Below are 26,903 nucleotides of genomic sequence, written 5' to 3' on the forward strand. Positions count from 1 at the left end.
TATTGTGTTAACCGCCTCAAACTTACCCCGAACGATCATCAAATTATTATCGGTAAACCCTTTCTCGCCTGTCTACCGTTCAACATATCCCGAAAAATGAAAGAGATTTCAACGATAGCTAGATCTTTGATTAACACGTACACCCCACACTTCAATTCTTCAATCATTTCCTCGATAATTTTTTTTCAGTTACCTTCAGAGACGATTGCAAAAATTATGAATGAAAACACATCCAGTCCGTTTTGTTCGAAGCAAGTTAGTTTAACGAAAATTAAGTAATCAATGTTATGATAAAGTTACATGAAAATTTTCATAGGAAACCGCTTCAAAACTATAAAGTTTGGCAAGCTTTTCGTTAATTATGTAATAACTGTGCTTTCCATTTAATCAGATACTATTCCGTATGAATAATCACTGTACGCTTCACCACTTGCATGCATTTAAAGTTTAAACTAAAATTATGCGCAACCTAGTCATCCCTTTACCGAAATTCGTTTTTGCGAATCCTGAATTTTAACCTCGGCGTGAAATTAAAAATACCGATAAAAAATTACACGGAATCCGTGCCGGTTGTTTTTACGGCTCGTTAACAAAAGCCTTTTTTCACTCGCGTACGCCGCGGAGAAAAAAGCGCAGCAAGATATGGCCAGTCTTTTTGACGTCAGAATCGTCGTTAATTAACGCTTTCCAACTGGTTCGCCTCGCGGAATGCTCATTTTCCGCTTTCACGCTCGCGCCCGACAATTTCGTCGAGTTTACGCGCTTTAAGAGTACTTTCCTCGCGGAGAAGATAGTCGAAGGAAAACTTACCGGGATCCGAGGAGGGATGAGACCTGGTGAGTCGGCAGAGTTGCAACGGCAGATAACGAGTATCCGCTCGCGGTGGTGACTTCGGCGGAGGAGGCGTCGCGCTGAGGAAACCGCGCTGAAGCTCCCATCCGACTTCCTGGATGATCGAGGCCTTCCTGAAGTAGGGTGTAACCTCTCTCAGATACTTCACTGTAACAGAAAGAAAATTTCCAATTTCGCGTTAGTCGCGAAACAAAATGATATCACATTTTTCAATTTAACCCCTTCGTATGATATTTCGCCCGGAAGTTCGAGAGGGGTGGGAAGAGCAGGGGATAGCTATTGCTTGCTAATCAAACTCCGGCTATGAACACTTCTGCCGATGCTTTTAGCTTTAATTAAATAAGCCGCAGGCAGGTTTCACGATAAATTGAGTATTCCGTGGGGCAATATACAAAACCAAACATTCTCCATAACGATAATAATAACACTATCGATCACTTAAACTGTAGTTCTAGCCGCGCGAGTTTATGGTTATCTCCAGAGTCTGTACCCATTCAATACGTATTTGAGCAAGGAAAGTTCCTATAAAGGAAAGTACGACTGTGTCACCCTTGTCCCTGGATATCCTTTCATCTTTTCCTACATACCGGCTAAGAGTTCGAAGGCTTTGAACCTTCCTTTCACCGCAATTCTGTAAATGCAATTCGGCGAATCCAGTGCAGACATAACAAAATTCCCAAAAGTCTCCGTGCACAACGTGTATCGATGATTTTGCCCCAATTGTAGGAAGAAATCGACGAGTTCAGCCACGGTCACCGATATCAAAAGAGTTTGAAAAATCAGAGCAACCTTGTAAATCCTCTCCCTCGTCTCGGTCCGATATGTTTCGGTTTCGGCATCGGTGATACGGTACCGCGATCACGTACAGACTGTTTCAAAATCCAATTTGTCGCTGATGTTTCAACGTCGCTAGAGTAGCAGCAGCCGCGATTACATAGAGGAGGAACTCGTTAAAGTTCGAAGGAACACTGGCTAGGCTGGTTAGGGAGAAGGGGAAACGATACCCGACGAAATAGTCTGCAATCCTGGCGCGAGCTAACCGAAACACTGAAACATGCAGCACGCCACGCCAAAGAAGGCCGGGGTGGGTTGGAAAGAGTAACAGATATCCCCGGGGCGAGAGGAGAATCCGCTGGATATCCCGTAAAAATCGCTCGTAAAGACGGGATATCGTTTCCTCCAGGAGAACGTGGCTTAATATCGAACCGATCGACCCAAACCCGCGCGCCAATGTTCCGTCGAGAAATTTCCGTTCCTAGGAAATTACCGGCTCGAACCGGGTTCTATGCATAAATTTCGAATTCGGCGGGAGAACGAGTGCGTGGCTGATTTACCATTTGTTATTTAACCCTTCAAGTACCAAAAAGGCAAGGATTCTTGGAAAGATTCTCCTTTGAATCATAGTTTGCTGTTCTTTCGACGAGAGATTAACGACGCGTGGAATGTGTAGACGATTCGACAAACAGGAGCAATTTCAACGATGCCCATTGATAAGCGAGGAACACGGTGACCGTAATGCACGATCCGAGTAACCAATCTCGTTTCACCGAACGGCGCAAACAGTGATCCATCTACCCTATGACTCGTCGCATTATTAATAATTAGACGAGGCCCGGTGTACCCAGGCTGTGTTTGCCTCTCGATTTCCATCCAATTGGATTACAGTTTGCGTCACCATAGAATATCATTGGCTAACATTGATCGGAGACTCCTCTTTCAGCGATTCGAACCTGTGCGAAATTTTTATCTCGCGCAAATTTTATGGAATAATAAAAATCTAGCAATTTGTTTCGTTTGAAAAATTCAACAAATTCGCGTCGATGTACGGAGGTTAAGAAGCACTTGGACTTTTTTATATTTTTCGAAAAGCCACGGACCGTCAATAGCGTACGCGTTGGCAATCTCGCGACAGAAATTTGCCGCGATATGGAAAAGCTCGAGAGACCGGAAGCAGCCTAGCAATTTTCTCGGGGCCAGCGCGAACACGCGCCGCCAAGCATCTATAATTTCCCGCGTTTCCGCGTCACACCTCTCCTCGAACGCGCGCGATAACGAGACTCGAGATTGCCGGGATAATTTTCGCGCGTGAAGCGAATTCCGTCGCGCGTCCACGCGTTTAACGCGTTCGTCGTCGCCTCTTACACAGGGTGTTTCAAAAAAAATTCTTTACACCGTGAAAACCGAACGTTCACCCGCGTCACAAAAATTTATCATAATTGGCAAAATAAAATGAACTTTTCAAATTTAATTTACTCCAACGATTCTATAAGAACTAGAACTCTCGGCTCAATTCCCGCGTCGAAACGATTAAGCACTCAAAACTTTACAAACTTTCTTGATACTTATCGACGTCTATCGAGCATCGAAAGCCCATTAAGCATTCAAACATCAATCACACCGTTTCTAACCAACTTTCCCGTTGTCGATCAAAAGAGGAAAAAGGAAAAGTATTCGAAAAAGTTGAAAACTCGTTGTTCGTGAACCGATATACGAGAATCGAGACCAATCGAGCGAACGGCTCGAAAATAAAGCAAAACGTATAAAACCGGAAGTCGATCGCTGTCCGTTGCCGTCGGAAGATATTTTTAATATCCGGCGACTTTGCCGCCCCCTCGTCTTACCTCCCCTTCGATCCTGTGTATACAGGCCAGAAAGGGGAGGCTTTCGTCTACAAGGGGAATGATCTCGTATTGAAATTGCACGGAAATTTATCCCGGATCGTGGCGTTATATCGAATCGTTCCTCACAAATTCGAATCACGATGAAAAATGGAACGACCTATTCGTCGTCCATAAATTATTCCATCTTTAGATGATAGCAGATAGCATTACATTGATGTTATTAAAATAATATATAATTAGTGTCATTATTTAATTATATTGGCAGAAAACAGAACGTAACCAGAATAGTTGGATTTTGATTAACGATCGAATTAATCGTCTCTGTTTATCCAGGAGGAAGGCTTTGTCTTTCTTGGCAGAAATTCGATGGAAATCGTGCAAAGCAACTTGATGGAAAGCTATAGAGCCAGGAAATCGAGCATCGAATCGATGTATAACGGTGCAAAGCAGATTTACCCGAATATAACGCGCGACAACGAGCCGCAAAGGACGCATTGGAAGCGAGAGAATCAGATTGGATCGCTTTGCTGCTGCTCGCCACCTGTGGTCCCATTTTGCGATCGACAGGTGGTAAACGCCACTTTCCATCCAACTGCTAACAGAAAATATCCTTTCGCGCTACGATCATTCCGTTATTTATGATTCGCCTCTTTCTCGACGCGTAGAACCGCATCATCCGGGACGATTTATTCTGTCAGTTTCAGTGACAAAAGCATCCGGCAACAGTGTGCAGATGCTCTTATTCTCATAAATGTGACACGAATATCGCTACGATTATCGTGAAACACCGTTTATACGATTTTACATTCGCAGACAAATTGTTTGCCGCGTAAAAAGATAACGCAATACACGTAACTGTACAGTTTAATAAATCACAACCGATCGTCTGGAATCTTATATCAGTGAAATTCGAGTTCAAAACGAAAAACGTACCGTTCGAACGGGAAAGAAACGATCATCTCCCGATGGATCGTCTTTCCGATCGGAAGAACGATGGTTCGAACCCTCTGGTGTGATCAAATCCAGAAAAAAAAAAAGCCGAACCTCCGAAGAAATCGAAGCGGAAGCAGGAAGAAACGGGCTCGAGAATCCTGATGGCGAAATAAAAGAAAGATAGAGGAATCGCGATGACTCGCGAGACCCATGGAATTCAGCGAGAAGACGCAGTCAGGATTTACCAAAGGACTCTCTAGCCGTGGAATGTCGGAGTCTGTACGCAGGGTAGATCCTAGCCAGATGGTCGTTCGACGAACGCAGGCTTTACGACGCTCTCGCCGTCGAGAAAGAGAGAAATGGTTTCTCACATCGTAAGGGTTCGAATCTCGTCGCGGATCGCAGGAAAGAGTTCGAAACGGGTATTGGTCCCAGGACGAGAGACGAGATACGCTCGCAATATCGCGCCCCTCCTTTCCTTTCTTTTATCTAAACGACCGAGCAACACCGAGTACGCGGGAAACCTACTCTGTGGATATTTTTCCCCGTTGAATATCCACCAATAGATTGTCCCTCGTTCCTTTTTATTCCGCCTTTTAATCCGTCGGAAATCTGGCTTCGATCGAACCCTCCAAAATATCTTTCAGACGAAATTTGCACGTGTGTATTTGTGTGTACGAATACGAGGGATCTATTTTCAAATTTTTGGCGAAAAATAATACGAATAGAGAACATTCAACGAAGATCACGAACAAAGTGTATAATGAAATATAAAAGAATATAACGAAAGAACATTAATCGCAATAATATAAACGAAATAGTATACATGAAATAATATAAGGTTATCTGGTAAAGCGCGACGAAAACGACAATCAAAAGGGATTGCGCACTACCGAACGAAATAGTATAATGATATATAAAGTTATAAAGATATAAATGGTGAAAATTGGCACATGAAAAGAGTAAAAGGCAACTTACCATAAGCGTTGTCGAAAAACGAACCATCCAAACCCACAGGCGAAGACGAAAATGGCCGATCTAATCGGCACGCGTTCCTCACTTCACGTCGTATCGACGACGCCAGCGCCACTTCCGGCGCTTTCCACAATTAAGAGTGGAGAGCGCGAAAATTTAAACGGTTATTACTAGCGCGAACCACCCCTTTTGTGGATTTATCGTATTTTTGATAAAAATATAATGACACCTCCCCTCATATTTCTTCCCCTTAAGAAATTATTAAGCTACTTTAGTCTGTAGACAAGCTACATTAATCGAAAGTTAAAAATGAAAACAGGAAAATTTCAATCGATAAGAGAATTCGTTTACACTGCACAAAGAATGATACTCTTTTTTCGGTGAATGGAATTGTTCGTTGATCCGATCGGAAAATTGTTGCACGGTGTAAATGGCGAGGCGGGACAAGCTTAAAAGCTTCTGGAAAATCGAATTCGCGACGGCGAACAGCGAGAATACCCATCGAGGCTACGAATAAAGCGTTATTTGCATTCTAGAAAGGGCTCGGTGGCGACGGCGTCGCGTGTACGGCATTCGTGGATACGTGACTAGAGGCCAGCGACGAGGAGACAAAGAAGTCAGCCTTAATTCGTCGCGCCGCGCCGCGGCCAAACGCAATTGCATTTTTCTCTGAATGTGCGTGCACAGAGGAGGTAGAAATCCACGTGTCTGTCTTCTTCGTGAAATATAACCGTCTCGTATCGTATGCGTGACGCAACCTAACCACTTTGCGACAGGAAGCTACGTGTTCCACGTAGCTGGCAGAATATTTTCTACTCTCGATGCAAAGATGAAGAGAACACGGACTGACAATGAGAATTATTTATAAGAGTTGAGTCCAAGCGTATAAAATTTGATGAAATCTAAGCAGAAATAAGATATCTTCTATTCGCCTTCTAGGCACGGTAGTTCTCGGTGGGGGTTGAAACAATGGTCACGATTTAAGGGAAACGAAATTGCTTACCGGTCGAGTTTCGGTTCAGCAAGCGGATAGTTTCAGGCATCTCGCGATCCTCGAACAGGGAAGGAAAATTGCACTCGAGAGGGTGTTCTTGTACTTGGAAGATTAAGGAATCTAGCTTTTGTCTTTTCGCCAATGCAACCACCCCTCGAAAATCTGTGGAACTTTCAACAGGCCAGCCGCCGGCTGAATAAACGAGAATTTCACTCGCATATTGTAGAAACGATCACGATGAAAAGCAAGGTCCCAGCTACATTAACTCTTTACTGTTTAACAGTTATTCGCTGCCTTGAGTTCCGTTTGAAGTTCGAGCTGTTCTTTGTCTCTTCGTCGTCAAACTTGAACTAAATTCAAGTAGAAATTAAACTCGTTATTCTTTCTCGTTTTCATGATGTGCGCGTTTTATTCGAGGAAGCAGTGAACTTTAATGTTGTTAACAATTCGTTAGGAAATATGGAAGAAAAAGAGGATGTTTTAGTTTTGTTAGAAGCAGCGTGAAAATACGCGATTTTACACGCGTATCGTGTACGCTTCATTAGGGATTCATAATGGGCGTATGTTCCACTAGGGTGGAATTATGAAAAATGAACGTTTCAGGAATCAAGTTTTTAATTACCTATTTACATATGAACGGGTGCCGAGCAATGGGTTAAGCATGGGATGTTCATTTTAAAAATTCAAAATTGCCTGAGAGAAATGAGGATAACCAAGGATTAAAGAAAATAACGAAAAACACCTCGTATACTTGGAAAATATTACATCGTCTGTAAAAATTACAAGAGAAAAGAAACAAAAGTTTTTCATTTGAATTTGATCGAATCACGCAGCAATTTCGAGCTATCACGAAAAGTATATCAGTGGCAACGAATCCCTCCATCTAGAACGGCTGACGAATTTCCGAAAATCCCAAAGTTACCGGTGCAATTAGCGACGCTTCCGCAGATGCGTCGAATCCCACGGGAAACGCTACGTAATCCCAGAGTTCAGATCAAGGATGATCACCGCGAAACACGAAACGAGTGAAACGACGAGTCGATTCAATTTCGGAGAGGAAAAATGACAAGTGTCAAAGTTTCGAGTGGAAATTCAATTCAAAGATATTGCAATAACAGATAATAAAGAAAAATTAAAATGAATTCCAAATTGAATTCCAGTCTATCGAATATTTTCAATTCCAAAGGCTGTCGATAACACATGAAAGGAATCAAACAGTCCCGGGAATACGTAAATGTTCCGAGCGTAGCTACGTGTACTACGTATTTCATCTCAAATAACGGTATAATTTGCCGCCGAAGCAACCCCTTAACGGTGCAACCCCTCGTTTTCACCCTCGTTACATAAGCGATCGCAGTGTTACCCCATACACGGATATCAACCCATTTATACAGCGGCGATGAAAAGTTTCGTCTTCGGTGCTGTTAATGAGAAAGAAGCTCATCAATTTCATTAACCCAATGAAGGCTGCTATGAAATTCATTACAATATCTCCTCGCTTCAAGAGCTACCTTCTTAATTGTTATTTTACACGGCTTCAATGTTCTGCTTCTTCCATGAAATTTTCAAATATAATTCATATCCGTTTCATGGTTTCCTTCCTTCTTTTTCCAAGATATTGTAAAGCGATTCGAATTCAAATCACGATTGGAATATCAGAATACCATAAAGTCAAGATTGTTCAATTTTTCTAATAGAGCAAAGTTACATTGACGATGTTACAATCGGTCAATTGGTCGACAATCGAAAGCAGTTAATTGTTAATAAAAACAGAACGGTTTTGTAACTCGATGCGAGATTGAAACGAGTAATCCAATTTTTCATTCGACACACGGTGATCCATAAAAATTTTTGATTTCGAGCACAGAGAGGAACGTGTGTACGAAAGAAGTTGGAACGAACGGGGGATAAGAGGGGCACGATTTGAAAACGCTTCGCTGGCTACGAATGCTCGCGCGATATATTGGATATATCAGCAACCTGTAAAGCTAACTCATGTGTATGTGTGTGAGTGCACATGCTTGAATACCTATACAACTAGGCTACCGATCAAAAGTTTAGATGCATCCGTGTCGTCTGAGTTTCATGAGCGAACGAGAAATGGAACGTGGATCGTTCCGACGCTTCTTAACCCTTTGAAAACAGTATACGCGAGAAAGATGATAAAAACGCATTTAAAAATTTGTTCCTATTGAAAATTAATCCCTTTTTAATAACAAGATGCACAAATATTCCCTTCTTCTGTCTTGCGTTCTTTTTATTCTTTATCCATGGACTTCTAACAGCTGTTTTCTTTTCTTTTTTTCTTGCTATTCATTTTCGAAATAGCTACTCATTTATCAATCTAACCGTTCACCATTTTCCGGTCAAAATCCGACGATGGAAGCCTCGGATGGAACGTCGCCCGCACCCTTCGCTCGTTTGTCCGCCAACAACGCAGAAAGGGAGAGGGCTCTCTTCGCACCCCGTACATCACACTTCTACGTTATATTCGCCGATGTATACCGGTTGAAAGCGTCGATCGAGAATTTATACGAGGGTGAAAGAGGGTGGCAGCGAAGGTTCGAACGTTTGAAATGGATAGGCAACGATATGGAGCAATGCACGTCATTCGTATTAGTCGAAGAAAAAGTACTCGTTGATGATTCTTCCTCCTAGTTTTTCTCTTTTCATGAAATTTTTAATATTTCCCTCTGGATCGTGTTAGAAAAATTCGAATTTTTCACGCAAAACAGCTACGGGATGGTGGAATAGGTAGAGCAGTAAAATAAAAAATAGGGGTAGTAAAAAGAAGTAGTTACTGTTTTCGTTTCATTTTCATTTTCCACTTATTCTTCCGGTAATTCGAATTCGCCCTATTAAACGGTGTATACATGGTCCTCGAAAGGAACGAGCGTCGACCATTTAGATTTTTATTTTCGCTCGAACGGCCGACAAACAGTCTGGCTGAACCGGAGGAAATTCGAAGCCCCATCCCTCCCTTTAATTGCACGATTTCCGCCGCTAGATTGCTCTTTGTCCATGAAGGCAAAGACGGTCGATTCGATTTTATACTTTTCCTCGGATGATTCTCAAGCGAAGTTGCAAATTTTGGGAAATTTTCATCGAACAAATTTCATTAAGATAATATTTCATTAAAGTACAAGTATAACAAGAAAATGAGAAAACTTTCCATCAACGGGCAGTCGCGCAATTTCTAATAGAAGGCAAAGGGAAACAGAAGACTTTCAAGATACGAAGAAACAGCATTTCCCTTCTCGTTTTCCACATCGAAAATATCACCTTCCTTAATTATATTCCTCGCTCGAAGACAGATCGTATTGGTCCGTGAAAATTGTATCGGGCTTCATTGGAAATACATTAACGCTGTCGCGTTCCCAAGACGAATGCCGTTCACGTTTCGATATAGATTGGACTGGTTTGAAATAAAAATTTTCAGGAAATTACGCGAAGCAAATGAAGCCGGCACTAAACTTTACGTAAGAGGAGATTTCATTCCTACCGATTCTCTATGCTGCTTTCGCACGAAACAGTATTGCTCTAAACACTCGAATATTCTTTTAACACATTATATGCCACGTGAATTTGCAAATTGAAAGATAATTGATTGAATCGAGACTGCAAGATTGTCTGTGATTTTCTGACTTAACGGTAAGGGGTTCTTATTTTACATTGGTGTGGAGGGTAGGGCTGTAAACAGGGTGAGCGAACGTCGTTCACGAGGCCGTAATTATTTAGATAGGAGAGAAGGTTACAGTCGTGTATCGTGCACCGCAGGTAACCATCTAGCCGAGATTGCGTTTCAAGACGGTAAATCTTGTGCACACATCTTGCGGACACGCGTGTGTTTGTTTGAGTGCCGTCTTGTATACAAACACAGAGAGGTTCGTGTTTCGTTCCGGTGCAATGACTGCCGTCTCATTAATATTTATCGCGCTCTACATTCGCGAACAGAAGTAACTCGATGTCCTGTGACACGATGAACGTCTAAAGAAGAATGTGGAACCTTCACGATTTATCGATTGTATCACCTAATCAATTTAACCAATGAAAACTTTCCATCAATTAATAAAATCCATTAAGTTTTCAATGGAAAGTGCTTCATTAATTTCTAATATATTAGTACATAGATTTCCAATTCTTCAATTTTCAATTTTTAATTTAATTAATAGCAGGTATACGGTTTGGATCGGAAAGTGTAATTAATAAAGACTAGAAGGGTGCATTGAGAGGTTCGGATCATCGAAAGATGAGGGAAGCAACCCCTACAGCAGTTCGTTGCACGTTGCAGAGATGGCGGCAGCGAAGATCTTGCAGCAGCCGCAATAATTTGAATTTATGATCGCATTATTGCAGTTGTTTCCTTCAACAAGCACGTAGTAGCTACAAAAGGATTTACCAAGTGTACGTATCTTTACAGGAGCGATTCGAAGCTGTAAGCTTCGCGAACGCACTCTGCATTCGCGATCATCGTAACCGAGAATGTTTTAATAAACTACCTTTTTAAATCCTGTACGAGCACCATCGTCCATGAATACAAAATCGATTATATCTACATTTATTTTTTATTTTTTTTTTTGACAAAACGTTTTCCTATTTCGTTCCATGTAAATCTACCGGTCATAAAATATTTATATTTCAGACGAAAAGAAAGAAAAAGGTGAAAGACGGCAAACGAAAACGTCGAAATTTGACTGAATATTTAAGACACGCTCGATTTATCCGGCGGTTCCGATGCCTTCCTTCCGGCTTATTAACTTTTCCCCCTGTCCCTGTGTAGCAACGAGCGTGTAACCATCCTTCTTGTTACAGACACATCCAACGTTCGATTTTTCGAGGCGGACGCGGCTTGCATTGATATTCGATGGGCGTGCTGCCGATCGAGAACGCTTTTTCCGAGCACGGAAGTGTAGCAAAGAGAGATCGAGCGAAAGGGTAACAGAGACGAGAAAGAAAACTAGAACCAGAGGAACGATCACGGTCGATTGATTCGCAATGGTGCCTCGTTCATCGGGGATGGATCGGTTTACAGATTGATCGAAGGATGAATAGCGAGTAAATGTATTGACACGTTCGACGCACCATTAATTTAATAGTAAAAAAAAGAAACAAAATCATAAAATGATCATGCATCTCTAATTTTTCCTGTCTATTTTACAACAAATGTAGGTGCATCGTCGAGTTTGAAAAATCGAAAAGTCACGCGTCTTTCAATGTAAATATACATCGAAAATTTAAATGCAAGCTACTTCACGCCTCGAGGGTGTCACAAGCAAACTGCACTTCGCGTCTCGAACGTTTAACGTCAATATTGGCAGAATGAACTGCTTACCTGTACTCGTAGAATTTCGTCGGCAGCACGAGAAACCCGATGGTGTCCAAGGGAAGCAGGCAACAAGACGCCAAGCGTCGCGACACAAATTATTCACTCGAAACACACGCGTCGCGTACGTACGGTCCTGTCTGTAGGACGGCCGATGCGAAACTGACTCGAGTTTGAGTCATCGCGTAAACACTCTGCCGATTTCGATACGAACGGTGGCTTTGTTTTGAAAACGAACCTGCCTGCTTCTGCTCGAGCGTCAACAAATTCCATACATGTACACACATTGAAATTGAAGAGCGACGACACGAGGCTAGATTGACGTGACCTCGACATAAAGGTTGATTAATTTTCACCGTCTCGCGGCACGTCTGCAGATTGGTTTCGATGAATACGCCTTAGATGAAGAGGCAGAGGCAACGTGCGCAAGATATCTGGTACACGGAAAGGGTAACTCTGTACGTACCACGGTGGGCGGCGGTGTTGGTGGTAGTTTGACGGGGGTGGAGGATATATCCGTAGAGTTATGGCCGGTATGAAACCCATAGCAAATGATGCAGGGATACGTGACTGGCAAGCAAAACGGCCAAGTACAGGCAACCCCTTCGTTCAGCCCGTTCGGCGCGGATGCAATCAGCAACGTGCACCGGCCAGCTCCAAAATAAATTCAATAGAAACCCAGCCACGACGTACACGCTTTATACGTGGCCGCGCCATCGTCGCGCTCTGTCCGAACATTTTTCACCGACAGATTCACGGTCTGTCCCTTTGTCGCTGAATTCACAGGAATTTTCCAGCCACGCGACCACCCTGAATCGCGGGAAACTTACGAACCGCGACGTTTTCGCACTGTTGTTAAAACGAATTCACTCGAAATAGGGGTGGCCGTACGTTCGACGCGAGGAAAGTGTATTTCTCTGATCGAAAATAAGCTGGAGTTCGTTTGAGAGGGTCGATGGAAAAAGGAAGCCCACGTAACTCTTCCTTATCTGGATCTTATTCTACCGACTTGGTCCCAATAAAACACCCTGTCAGACTATCACCGAGATTCATGGCGAATTTTCCTGGTATATTGTATTTTCCTCGAAGGTTCATTCGCTCGATGGAACGTACAATGCGTTCAATTGACCCTTTAAGATCACCGAAGCCTTCTCCCTTTTTAAAATAAATCAGAGAGCGTTTAAAACTCGTGAAGGTTCAGGGGAGGTGGAAAAAAGGGGAGAGAGGACACGCGAGCTTAAAAAGGGTGAAGAGAAAAGAAAAGTAGGATGGAGGGGGACGGTGGCGAGCCAGATTTTCAGGTGGACCCTGCGATATTAAATATTTCAGACGTCCGTTGTACCTTCGTTCCCGTCCCTTTTCCATTGTACATCGTCGACGGGTAGCTAGCGCCTTCGTACAAAGCCCCCGAAGGCACTAAAAGGAAATTTTACAGCCCCAAAGATTTCGTCGCGGAACAAAAACCGGGAACGAGGAACGGCTTGGTCCGAGGGAGAGAGGGCTGAGTCTGGTGAACGTAAGAAGGGCGAAAAGGAGTGTTCACCGCGACGCCACTTCCGGCGCCGTGGAAAATCCTTTTTATAGAGTTTCCGCCGGATGAACGAGGCGTCTTGGGTGTTCGTAAACAAAAATCACCCCAAGAAACTCTACGTCTCTGTAATCTAAAATTATGTCGCGTATCCTGTGCCCGGCTGTCGACTTAGATAAGAAGCTGGAGAGACGGCTCGGAGAGGGAAAGAGCCGCGGGAGGATTAAAGAGAGAAAAGGGCAAGGGGTTTCGGGTAGAAGCAGCTCGACACTCGTGATTAGTGTTTCTCGGGCGAAATGGTGGCGGTACATCAAGCGCGTCGAGAGAATAGGTTGCTGAATAAATGATAACGCTACGTAGCCGCGAGAGAATTTCTTCTTACCGGAGAATTTCCTTCCCTTTTCCTCTTCGTCTTCCTTCTCGTTTCGTGTTTGTCTCGCCCACGCGACGTCCCCTGCCCTGCTAACTTTAACGCGCCCCTTCTATTACCTACCCTCTGACCACAGCGTGCTTTCCTTTTTAACCTCGCAGATTTTCAATCCGACGAAAGCTTCCAGTGCTTTCTGCGCTTTTAATACCGTCACTGTCAGATTCAAGTAATTAATTATGGTAAGGTACATCGAGTATTTTCAGCGACAGAATATTACGAGAGGTATTTTTCCAGGGTTTCTACGCGGGCCCTTTATAAAAACCCTCGCTCCTCGGAGGGTTGTCGATTTTCTCGAGGAATAAAGGCATGCTTCACACGTCTTTACGTCGGTCTGGCCACGCGGAAAAGGAAATCCATCGTGAGAAACCGCTCGACCGATTCACACCGCTGTATGTCGACTCGATGAAATTTACTCTACCCCCGTGTCGCGTTCGAACGTGCTCACACGGCGCTGGACCGTTGTGCAGCGGTTGATTCAAAGCCATTCTTGACCCTTTGTCAAGGCGCAATGGGCTCACGGTTCTTCGAAAAGTTACAATCGAAATTCTTCGCGTGTCTACGCTTCTACGGAGTAAGGGTGAAAAATTGTATTCCGCGGCGAGCTTTTTTCAATTCATTCTTATTGTCATTGTTTCTAAACGCAGATCTAACCAAGTTCGTGTAGACGAGACGATTCACGATAGCCACCCCTTTCCTTCCATCGTTCCCCCTCTAAGCCGCAAATGGAACGGTTGTTTCGCCCTGAATTTATTACGAGGCCGTGAATTTCTCCGGAGCCCCATTTCCCTTTATTTCACCTTCATTAATGTTATTAACATCCACCCTGTGGCTCGGCCCACATTTCCTTCTCACCCTCCCCCTCACCGTCCACCGTCCGACTTCTTTCTTCTCCCACGTTCGATTTCGTCGTTTCCAAGCCCGCCCCGTCTTCGAGTTAGCAAGCTTTCTGTGTACACGGTGTTCATTAAGTTCGCGTAAACGGCAAAGAACGATGGCGAAGGGTGAAGGATGTTGACGGAACGAAAGTGGGAGGGAGGTAAGGGTGGTAAAAGGTTGGAAACGTAAAGGTGGGTCAGCCGGTGCGGTGTACTGGCTCGAGGGGTGCGTCTGAGTGGCGGTGCCGAGCTGAAAGAAGCAGGGTAAACGCGACTGTCGGCAACGGTTGGCGTAGGCGCCGCGGTATAAGCGGAAATGAAAGAGGGTTGACGCAGCGAAACTCAGAGAAGCCAGGCCTGGCTGGCTGGCTGTTAATTGGCGTGAATTACGTCTTTTGCGCCGCAACGACACGGACAGCGGTGAGCAGACTACTGGGTTAGGGGTTGGGCACCGCCTGTGACTCCGGCTACCTCTACAGAAACACAGGGAATTAAGACGCCGGACTCTTTTTTTATTTCTCTCTTCTTCGCTTTGCACGGCTTTCGACTTTATCGTGCCTCTCTGCCATTCCCTTTGACGTCCCCGTTTTCTCATCCTTCACGAATGATAGCCAACTAAGGAAGTCCATGTCTGCGTCAAAAGTGGTTACGCAGTCTTGTTTCGTAAAGTCGAAGGTAACCAAAGGTGATGGATAGATAAGAAGATTTCTATTAGAATCTGTTCGAATTTTCCATATAAAAGATAATCGTAATATGGTCAACAGAGTTTCCTCTTGCCAAACTGATCTTCTCATTGATTAAATATAATTGCTTTTATCGAGTAGCCCTATCGGAGAATAGTTGGTAGTAATGCACAGGCGGCGAGATAAATCGGCACATTGTTCGAGACCGCTTCGCACAGCTCCATTGTCATCGTTTACGGAGAGAAACAGTGTGACACAGGGCGTTATTTCCAATAATTTCCATCGGTTCCAACGACACCACGAAACAGCAATCGAACAACGCCGCCTATGTTTCTCGAATTATCGACCAAACGGATCGATCGTTCCGCCGCCGCCGTGCTACAAATAATTACCTACCGATTTATATCGTGGCCCACTGTTCGCGAATTTATTATTCATAATTCACCATTTACCCGGCCTGTGCCCGTTGTTCACCGATCCATGATATTTCACGATTTAGATACGCGCTGTTCGTTTTTTTGTTCCCCTATCTCCAATAAAAGTCTCCGGTTTAAAATATAAAAGCCCGGCCGCGGATATATAGGCAACCGTGTTTGTTCTCCATTGTTCGGTTAATAGGGTACTTAACTAAACCGGGGAATAATACAGACAATGGACTGTTCTAGTTTTAATATATTCGTTTATAAAACTGACAACAAGATCGCGTGACTGTTTCCTTTCTGCTACTCGAGGTAGGTAACCTTAAGGTAGGTATGGAATCGATCGATACTGATCGGAATTAGTTACAAGATAATTAATAATTGAGCACATTCTATCGTTAGGATTACGTGAAAAAGGATACATCGAACTTATGGTCTACTTTTGCCAAATGGAAAGCTTCCTTTTCCGGTTTCATCTTCGAGGGTAACCTACGAAATTGAGATAAACGCGCCACTGCTAACGCATTTCCGTTGTCCTTATCCCTCAAACTGTCCCTCCCGAAGTGGATAAACGCGTGTACATTCTCTTTCTTCGTTAGTCGATAACGAGTCCATCGTTACCAAGGGATTGCTTGAAATCCGATTTCGACCAGATCGGCTTGCGAACCGATCGCTTGCCTCTTTTCTTCGCTCAACCCTTCGACGGAAGTCCTATCCGATCTCCCAGTCGTAGATTACAGCGGATACCTCGTGTAAACCTATCGATCTATCAAGACTCGTAAAACTGAATCCCTACAAATCAATTTCATGTAACCTAATTATGGCTCTCGTTAATTAACGCAGAAATAACAATGAACACTGATAATTAATAAAAAGGAATTGATTGAAAGCTGATCGTTGAACCGGAAATTCTGTTTCCGAATTCTATTTAAACCAGTGCTGTACAAATTAAGCTACCGGAGCTCAGGTGGCCCATTGGAATGGTGCATTAATTAATCCTGCGATTAATATGAATTAATAAAAGTCAGTTAAAGCGGAAGAAATTCTTTGAAATGCCTCGTTAAAATTGATTCCTGTATTCAGTTGATCCTTTCATAGAGGGTGAATTTTACAGTACGAGTGCAACGTGTCCAGCTGCACGTCAGCGTTGCCGATCGTTAAAACGGCTATCCTGTTAATCCGCAAATGCCTCGAGGGTAATTTGGCCCCGCAAAGTGCTTTCTTCGCCGACGTGATCGTTACGAAATCCCTGGCGTGGCTGGGATCGCAACGAAACGGAACCTTCTTCTAATTCCGCCCTCTGTCTCGCGAACCCCTTTTGTTCACGACCGCGTATAATCGAATCAGCGAAAATCCTCCAAGTTGGTCGGCTCGAATCGTCCGACAATTTTCATTCCCACATATAACATTCACCGAAAAGTGTTGGAATTGATAAGAGAGAACCATTTTCATTTACCAAAATCATCAGAACCAACATCAATCTTCTCGACTCATTCGTCACGCGTTTTATCAAGCAAACGATCAACGAACAAATTGAAATTTAACCGCGTTTCCCGTCGCGTCGAGCTTCCCGTTTTCAAAGGACTCGCGAAACTCACGGCGACGTCCAAAGGAAACGACGACCAGATGGACGCTGAGAAGCGAGAAAAATGGAGATACCCTCGGGTGGAAAGGTCTCGCGGACCCGAGCCCTTAAATCTGGCGAAGGAATCGAGTTAGGGGGCACGGGAGGAACGAAGAACGGCCGACGGAAGAAGATGAAGATAACTGGAACAGCACGGTAGACGCCTACGAGTAAATGGATAAGGAAGGAAAAATATCGTTGGCTGAGGGAACAATGCACCATCAGAGGGTGATTTTGCGAACCCTCGGGCTAGAACGGTTAGAAGGTAGTGATTTTCGGGTGATCGTTTTGTCGGTGATTAAAGATGATCGATGATAATGGACACGAAGAATTGGAGAGGTTTGGATGGTGTTCCAGTTTTCTACAAACTCTACTACCGAATTGTTTCTGCGGTCTAGTAAATATTATACCAAGCAGGCTACTTATATTTGCAAAAATAGTTTCTGGAGCCGTGGCGCGCGGAAAGTTATGTAAATGGAGGTAGAGGCCGCGAACTTCGCCTTATGAAACAAAAATTACGACAAGCAACTTCCTACCGACTAATGCAGTTCGCTTGTAGAGAGAACGCGACGTTTCGAGCACTCTACCGTGTTTCCGATGCGGCTGAATATAGTCAATTAACGCGACACGCAAAGAGGAAATGTTTCCTAAAAAAATTCTGAAAATTCTGGGGGAAAAAGATTACAGTTTACACAGAATCGAATTCGTAGAAAACGTAGGGAATATTTGTTCGCCGTCTGAATGCTTTCAATTACATCATCCTCCACGTCAAACAAAAGCCCGAGAACAACTGTTTTGTTATTTCACGCGCACCCTTCCAAACACAACAACCCCGTTATCTTCCTTTTCTAACTTTATTACCAGCCATTCGAGTGGCATTTTCTTACTCGACTGCTTTCGGATTATCAATATTATTCGAGCGAGATTTTGTTATTCAAGTTTGATTTATTCGAAACATATGAAAAAAATGAATCATTCTATAATCCTGTCAAATTTCATTGAAATTCCCTTGCAAGGAAAATGCAACGAATATCTGTCCACAGAATTTGACGGTCACAGGGCATCGATGTGTTTTCAGATAAAAAAAGAAAAATCACTGGAAGATAAAAAAGAAATTATTCGAAGAGCAGGTAACTAAAAGACACCCCGGGGAACGAGTGTCCACGTCCATCGAGCCTCGTCGAGCAATTAATCATAAAGGGGGATGAGTATCGATTGCCGAATAAACCCGGAGATCGCTGCATTTATCCTCAGAACTAATCCATCAAAATCAGAAAAATGATCGACCGGAGCTAGTTGCGGTTGGACACAGCGTTTCGATCACGCACGCCACTGTGATCAACCCTTTTTTTTTCGGACAGTCGTTTTCATGGCCGGCAGACTCGAACGAGACGGGGTGGAAATCAGGGGGGGGGGGGTCGGTCGCGAGTCGAACGAAAAAGAACGGTACCAGAAATTCAAGCTACAAATTGATAAAGTTATTAACGTCCATCGCGTTGTTGAACTCGTTAATTAAATCAGTCCAGGTTTGTTCTCTCGTTTGAGAGAATACACTTTATTCGCGCACCCTCCCTCTATGCACCAAACACGATGCATTCTGTTCGATCGTGAGACGAGTCATTGTGGAGTCCCGTGACTAAGGGGTGGATATAAAGGATTCGGTGAACTATGTAGCCACGTACGGGGTGAAAACATCAGGGTTCTTTCGAGGACAGGTTAGAAGGAGGGTGAAGAGTGTCTTTGTTTCTCTACCTTGAATGCAACGTGGTCTTTGATTGTGGTTTCGTTTTCTGAGAGTAAAGGGAGAAACTTTGAATTGTTGAGGTTCGAAGGGGGGCAACTGCAATCAAGTAAATGATTTGGCACTGTAAGTGCTTTGCTTCGTTCAACAACACTGGAGAAATACACTTTAATCGAAAGACAGATGTGTATGTTTGAGAATTCTAAAGGGTGCTATTTTTCTCTTCGCCACAGCATTGTTTTAATTCTCGTACGACGTCGATTAAAATAAACATTTATTTGGTAAAATTTAAATAAATAATTTCATAATTCAAGAGTTGAAATAAAATGAAAGGTTCCTCCTTGGTTTAAGATGAATTCTTTTTAACTCCTTTAGACTGGGAGGACACAGTTTCGCTTTTAGGCGTCTCCTCGTCCCGTTTCTGTCATTATCGCGACTTCGTTTCCACGTAAGATTACGGGCCGGCTACCAATTCGATGCCATAATTTAACCAGGCACTTGTTATTATCAATTTCAGGCTTAACAGAGTGATAAACGCCGGCCTGGCAAGGCGAGAAGAGACGTTCACGGTTGTGGCAGAGGAGCCGAGAAGGGACGTAACAAGATTTATCGTTAAGCGTGGATCGGACCAGCCATGCCACGAACCAGAAGATGAAAATAAAAGAAGCAGAGGAATAGCGGATAAGCCAAGCCCGATACAAATTTTTTTTCTTCTTACTTTTTAAACTTTGCATCTTCTAATTACATCAAATTTAATATCGTTTCTAATTATTATTTTACAAATTTTGTTTTTTAAATTTCCTATTTTTCATGGGTTGAAATATGAAAACAATAGTAACGGGTATTGTTTCTTCGTTAATTATAATCGAAAAAGAAACAACACAGGTGTAACAGTATTTCATGTAAATCCTTAGCTTCTAAAGCTTTTCATCAAATTATAACGAGACTAACGTTTTAAAATTATAACGAAACTTTGTTTTCCTTTTTGTTTTTACACAATACATATAAAGTACGATGGGTTCTATTTAATTTTACACCGATGTATACGTGTTATATTTTACGAAATACCTGAAAACGAATTCCGAGGCGGAAAACTGTAAAAACTTTTCTACGAAAAAATACCAAACGCATTTCAGTTTTTTTCTTCGAAAAAAAAAGCGGGGTTTAAAAACCCATTGCGCGCAAATGGAAATCGACGTATCCTGAACAAATTTTCAAAACGAGTATAAACGCTACCATTTATCGGTCGTACGAACCAACAAAATTTAATTTGGTAGCCAATGAAACGCGCAAACAAGCATAAACGATTAGAAAAAAATTGCTAGAAATTTACACACAAAACGAATGGGTAAAATCAATTGCGTGAACGCGCGGAAACAAATATTCAGGCAAAAATTATTTAATTTAACTGGATGAACTAACAAAAACAGGAATTCTGAAAAAAAAATTACCTGAAAATTCGAAATTTAAATTTGAAAGTATTATGCTCTCGTTAAAATAACGCGCAGAGACAAAAATAAGTCGAATTTAAAAAAGTCAATTTCCATGGTCCAAGAATAAATAATTAAAAATTAAAATACCTGTAGTATTTTCCAGATTCAAATATGACAAAAGGCTCTTTAAATCTATTTCTTTCATTAAAGCGAAGCAAAAGAAGATTTTAATAAGTCGAATGTAAATTGAAGCTTCCTTTTGTTTATTAGCCCCATCGAGAAGTTAATATCGAAGTAACAGAATCATAAAGTCACTTCGTCTTATGAAAGCGCGCTACAAATAGCAAAAATAAAGATTCTTCTTTAAACAGAAAAGTTGCAGGAAAATCCAGCAGCTTATCGACTCGGAGGTAACCGGAATTCATATCAGGTATCGCAATAATCTATAACTGGATTCCGTTAATCAACGCGAAAGATATACAAGGGAATTCCATTTTAAATAACAGAAATATTGTCTCGCGCTCGATCTAGCGAAGAGATCGAGAGAATTGAATAGGATTATCCTAGCCGAGCTACCTCCACGCGAATTTCCCGCCTCGAACCATTGCTTGCTCCAATAAATTTATCCACTCGTAAAAACCGTTCCCCAACCCATCGAGTTTTCCGCATCGAGAAAAAAAAAAAATATATGAAACAAGCTCGATCAATTCTACGAGACTCTCTCTGAAAGAAAGAAAGAAAGAAAGAAAGGTAGATATCTCGAGTGCCTAGCCGTATGAATAAACCACGAGAGGAAAATTTTAATTAGAAACATAACGGGATACTTTTGTTTGAAATTGGGTTTACTATTTTTGAAATTGAAAAGAGCAGCGACGTCGTTTGAACGCTCGACAATTGATGGCGAGAAAAACAGAGGGAACGAGGGTGGACAATGGAGAAAACGACAGGTGTAAGGAGTCTAAAGGGGAAGAAAGAAAATAAAGGGGAAACGGGATAGGGATTGGTAACGCCCATCGTGGATCAGTTAAAAGCGTGTAATCCGTAGCCGCTCGATACCTTCGCCTCTTATCGGCTAAATACCATGCAAACATGCCCCAATCTGGCCGGGGAAAGTCGGCCTCCTCGTATCGCCTCCCCATCTGCGTCCTCCTCGGCCACTACCTTTATACTTCGTTCGAATTAACTTCACGGAACAACCTTCGACTTTGTGTCACGATAAAACGTTGATTATCTGAACTAAGAAGTGGAAAAGAAGGGTTGAAATAAAAATTCTTTCGATAATTGGATAATGAACGTTCTGTCGTAATTATACAACGCATTATCGTTCAAGGGGAATGTTTATTTCCCTGACGTAGAAGGGATTACGTATCGGTTTGAACGTTCTCGCAATTTGTAAGGGAAGAGAAAATTGAGACTTCAAGAGGAACACTGCTGAAGACACCCCTGAGGAACGAGGCTGCGAGATAAAAGTGGAAAACCTCGACAGCTTTACGAAGTACGCTCACGTCGACGCGTTTCTCTACCCGCTTCATCCCCATCCACACCGTTCCATCGAGCGTATAATTCACGCGAACACCCGCAATTACTTGGAAAATTAAATACACCGTTCTTTTCTAGCCGCGAAGATTCACCGTTTCCCGCCACCTTTCATCCCTCTTCAACTCGCCAGCCCGTCGCTTCGCCCCGTCCTGTCGGGGGTTGTTACGTGCTCGAGCAGGCCAGGGCGAAGAGTTAGCTGGAAGCGGTTCTACATTCAAATGCATGATATCGCGTGTGAAACAGCAGTTACGGGGGTCGGATCTGCATAACTCCGCCGCGAACACCCCCTCAGGGTGCCTTACCTTTGCCCGTACACACATACACACACACGCCACCCTTCGAAACTCGCTCTCGCCCCGTTACCTACACCTATACCCTCATCCCCCTTCCTCGGACCGAGCAAATGCCTTCGCATGGCCACGGAACCAGCGCCGTTCTTCGTTTCCGGCCCGCTAAAAGTGATTCCACCCACGACTTCCGTTGCTTGCGATTTGTCCGCTGACGGCAGCGTCTCCTCCCCGCGTTTAACGATGGGTTTAACTACACGTGTTGCTTTTAAATCGCTAGAAATTTTTCCCTCTGCGCGGCCGGAAAGTCGGCGACGCACGGTTCAGAGCTTCGCTCCTCTGCTCTCTCGATTTCCATTTCATCGAAGTAACGCAACCAGGACTTGGAATACATGAAAATTAAAATATATTAATATTCTTACTTGTCCGTCTAACCCAGAAACGACCCGACGTCCCAGTTGTCACAGGAAAGAGAAACAGAGCGGTTCTTTCTGGCGTGTACTGGCTGCTCGATTATTTATCACGCGGTGGAAGCGGAAACGTTCGTTAAACAGCAATTATCGCCAGTGTATTTCTAATTAACCGCAGCGCAAACACACTACGTACCGCGTGTACCCGCCGCGGTACATGTTCTCCGTCTGGTAATTTGATTTCATGCGATTCCGTGCCGGTTCAGGCAACTCCGGCCCTCTTTTAATTTCCCCGGGAATTCGTCACCGACCGCCTTAGAATTTCCTTAGCAAACCATGGAAATCGGGCTCTCGGTGCCGAGGTAACTGGAGCGTCTATTGTAAGAGGAGACGAGCCGTTGAAAGCGTGTTCACCGGCCGAAAATATTGGCCTTTGATCCAGCAGATACGACACGAAACGGCTTCGCAACGAGCCGTCGCGCGGAAGAATCGATTTCTCCCGCGTTTTCGTTCGAGCCACGGTTCTTCGAGTCTACAGGGTAAACATCTTTGCGACGGATCCCGTTGCGACATCAGATTAGCCCCGCTCGAAAGCGGCTATAAAGCTGGAACGGTAAATTGCTTGCTACGCGACATCCTGACGGTACGTAGCTTTGAAAATTAATTGGAGATTACGTTGCGGCAAGCTTCTCCAATTGTTTGGATGAAATAAATTTCGGTTCGAAAATATTTACGGAAACCTTTAATCGCAATATTAGCTCGGAGAATCGTTGTTTCGTACTGAACTCGAAGCAGTGATCGAAGGCGACTATAAACTTTAATCAAGTTTTCGATTAATGAAAATAAAAGCGCCTCGATAACCCATTTCGTATCCGAAACTTTTCCGGGCTCCTTTCCAAGGGGTGGTTTTACCGCGAATCAGTATCCGTGAACGGCAAGCAATATTTTTCTATATGTATAAATGGAGCTGATCTCGCGTTCGCACACGCGTGCAGCAGAAAAAGCCCCTTCAGTTCCGCGTCTTTCAGCCGGGAAAGAACGTATCGTTTTATTACAGAGTGGCAGGCAGAACGACCGGTGGCAAGGGGGTGGGTTAGAGGGGTGGTTGGCGTATGCAAAATACACTCGAAGGCCCGCGGCATGCGAAGCTAACGTCCATTTTATGCATCCGGAATGCCTTCAAACCGACGAGCTATCGAGCGGCTTGTACACACACGTACATACTCGCCCGTGCCCGCCATCGACGCCAAGACACGCGCGCACCACCGGAGAAAGATCGCTGAAACTTCTTGATACCTTCGGAAAATCGTTCTCCAGGAATCGATTCCAAAGAGAGAACGTTGCCGCCTCGTTTGTTCTCCTATCCCTCGGAGACTTTCAACGAATTGATTCCAAGTTTTCTATCCGTTGCAATCAAGCAGAAAATTAATCGTTTTGGATGACTTTAATTTATATTCATTTTGATTTGTTAAGAAAGAATTTTTGCGAAAGACAGTTGCCAATTCTCGACGCAAAGTCTATTAATTTGAAGAAGCTGAAAATTATTTAGCCCGCGGAAAAAGCAAGTTGTCGGTAATTTTTCCGTTTCCCATTTCCTACAGCAGCCTCGTTTTCCCCGTCTGTAGAAGCTCGCAAAACATGGCCAGGAACGCGGAACAAACGCCCCGTTAAGGCGACTTATGCATTATTCAGCGACCGCGAGTTCATAAATCGGCTAATTACGTGGATGGGGGGAACTTATGCATCCCGGTGCCACGGAGGACCGTGAAACCATCGACCAGCTCACCGACGACCAACCCTCAACCATTAAAAATACAACGACGCGTGAACGGCAGACCGGAAATAACCTCGGTTTCTTAGCCACCGGACACCCTAGTCGATTTACCGGACAAGTAACGCGCACTCTTGCCTCGCTACGTGTCTGTACTATGAAAACCAAGCTTCATTCAGGGCTGTTGTGTCGAGGAAAAATGATAAAAGGGATCATCCCCGACATCCTGGTCGTTATACTCGCGAGCAGGGTGTGTTTTACGAGATAAAATGGCCATTTTAGTGGAAGAAACGAAATAAATATAATAGCAACACGCTTTTACGATTATTATATGTATACCCGTTTTTATAATCAAAATTTACCATTCGATCACTGAAAAATCCAATCGTTGTTTCGTACAATTTTCTACAACATACGTGTATCTGATTGTACGACAAGCGACGAAGGGTCGGGCACAACCCCTTTGCAGAGGGAGTCAGCGACGAGTTGAAAGTACCGGCCGAGAAGGGGTTGAGTGGCAGGGCTAGAAATAGGGACGAGGGACAACCAGTCTATCCGTTCTCCCGACAAAGAGTCAATATTAATTAAGGTAATGGCAGCCGAACCCCACCTGCAACATCCACCTCGCGTTTCCACAATGACGACTAATTATCTCCCTTCGCTACGCTCGACCTTCTTCACCCCCTTCTTTCAGCCCTTCTCGTCTGGCTGGTGAACGTCACCTTCGAACGCGCACCCCTCAGGTCCCGTCGTCACGGTTACATTTTACGCTCCCGCCCTGGCTGCTCGTAACGCGTTTACGAGGTAACCGGCACCGGCTTTACGGCCGTGTACACACCACCGATTATTTCATCCTGATACGACCGAATTGACGCGTGGATACCGTGTTAATTACATCGATCCAAGGGGGATGGAATCGATCGTAACGTCCGCGTCCGGGAGATTTTTAGAAAAATTGTGGTAAGCGTACAGAAATCGTGTCCTTCATTTCCATTCGGATATTCGCGATACGAATGGGTGACTAGACGCGAAAAAAATTGGAGAAAGCGCGAAAAAGTCGGGAGGGTGCACGCGATACATTAGCGTTATGAGATCGAACCGAGACGCGAATAATTTCTGTCGCAGATTAAGATCGCTAATTAAGTCATGTATTTTTCAATCAGTTGCCTTTACGAACTTCTACAAATGATTTGATGGAAACAACAGAGAAGCTGTTCAAGCGAGGAGAATCAAAAGTGGGTAACGATTCGGAGCGTCAGAAGAATGGAGATGGAGCAAAGCGTTCCTCTCGCCTGACAGACGCGAGTAATCGATTCCAAGCCCGTTCGTTCGTGAACCGATTAATCGAGCGCTCGTCGTTGATACTCGCGGCGAATTCAGCAGAGCGATCGCGAACCGAACGTATGCTACCGCGATAACGTAATGCCCTCCGAATGATCCGAAATGATTCCACCTTTCCTCCGCGCCCGATCGGGCCGGAATTATTTCCCGCGACAGATTGAGTAGAACCAAAATGTAATTTTCCTAAAGCCATCTCGCTTTGGCCTTGCCGGGCCAAACCCGGCCGGAACCGCGTTCCCGGGGGGGATGCTAACCTTTCGAATCGACTTTCCGCCAACACCCTCGACCCCGGATAAGCCGTATCGAGGAAGATGGATCCCTGCCTCGTTTCATCCCTCTCCGCGCTGACTTCGTTTCTACGAATTACCTAACGCGCTCCTTTTTCACATCCCTCACCAACAACCCCAAATCTTACAACCCCTCGTCACGAATTTTACAAATTTTCTCTCTTGTTTATTCTTTATTTAAACCATTTCGTTTTTAGCAAGAATCCGAAAGTCAGCATCGTTGGAAAGGTTTCTAAAGGAGGCAAACAGCAACTAATGAAATTCCACGATCGTCGTTTCCACCCCTTCCCGCGGCCGTTGTCACGAACTTTCGGCAAAAATTCTACAAATTCCTGCGCGTCTGTGAAAGCGTATCAGCAACTAGAACCCGGTGATTTTTACGTGGCCGTACGGTATTGCTCGCGACGCGACGGGGAAAAAAAAAAAAAAAAAAAACAGAAAATCGCCTAGCGAATCGACGTTTAAACGGTCGAAATTGGCGTGGTTGTCGGAGGGAGAACGTCTCGAATTGGCAGGAAAAGAACGCGGAAGAGGAGGACGGTGTCTCCGACGGATTCACGGTAATGAAACAACGACGAGCATCGAACGGATTTGGCGGGCAGCCAGCTAAATGAATCACGAATGAGTCGACAGTGTGTTAGCTGCGACTCGCGCCACGATTCTCCATTCGTCGAGATTTTCGAAATTATAGCGACAGAGCGCTTTAACGTTATTGCGAAACGACGTTGAAAAAAGACAAAGAAATAAATAAATCCGAAAGAGTACACGAAAGATAGTTGATCCATCGAGGCTGTAAAAGGCATTCGAGCGGAAGTTGGAGCAACGCAGGCATTCCTT

The 26,903-nt window shown here is 43.9% G+C and overlaps 1 protein-coding gene across 4 annotated transcripts in view; it reads right to left on the bottom strand.

Moving 5' to 3' along the window:
• Positions 1-26,903, bottom strand: part of Syn1 (Syntrophin-like 1) — a 216,103-nt gene that overhangs the window by 80,559 nt on the left and 108,641 nt on the right. For all 4 annotated transcript variants that reach the window (XR_004582099.2, XM_076690162.1, XM_034330004.2 and 1 more), the window contains exon 3: positions 811-999. Coding sequence is in view for 3 of the 4 variants with exons in the window: in XM_076690162.1 (XP_076546277.1) it covers positions 811-999 (189 nt within the window). In the remaining variant the exon portion in view is untranslated. The remainder of the gene's footprint in view (positions 1-810; positions 1,000-26,903) is intronic.

Source organism: Osmia lignaria, chromosome 2 (genome assembly GCF_051020975.1).
Source record: "Osmia lignaria lignaria isolate PbOS001 chromosome 2, iyOsmLign1, whole genome shotgun sequence".
Lineage (NCBI taxonomy): Eukaryota > Metazoa > Arthropoda > Insecta > Hymenoptera > Megachilidae > Osmia > Osmia lignaria.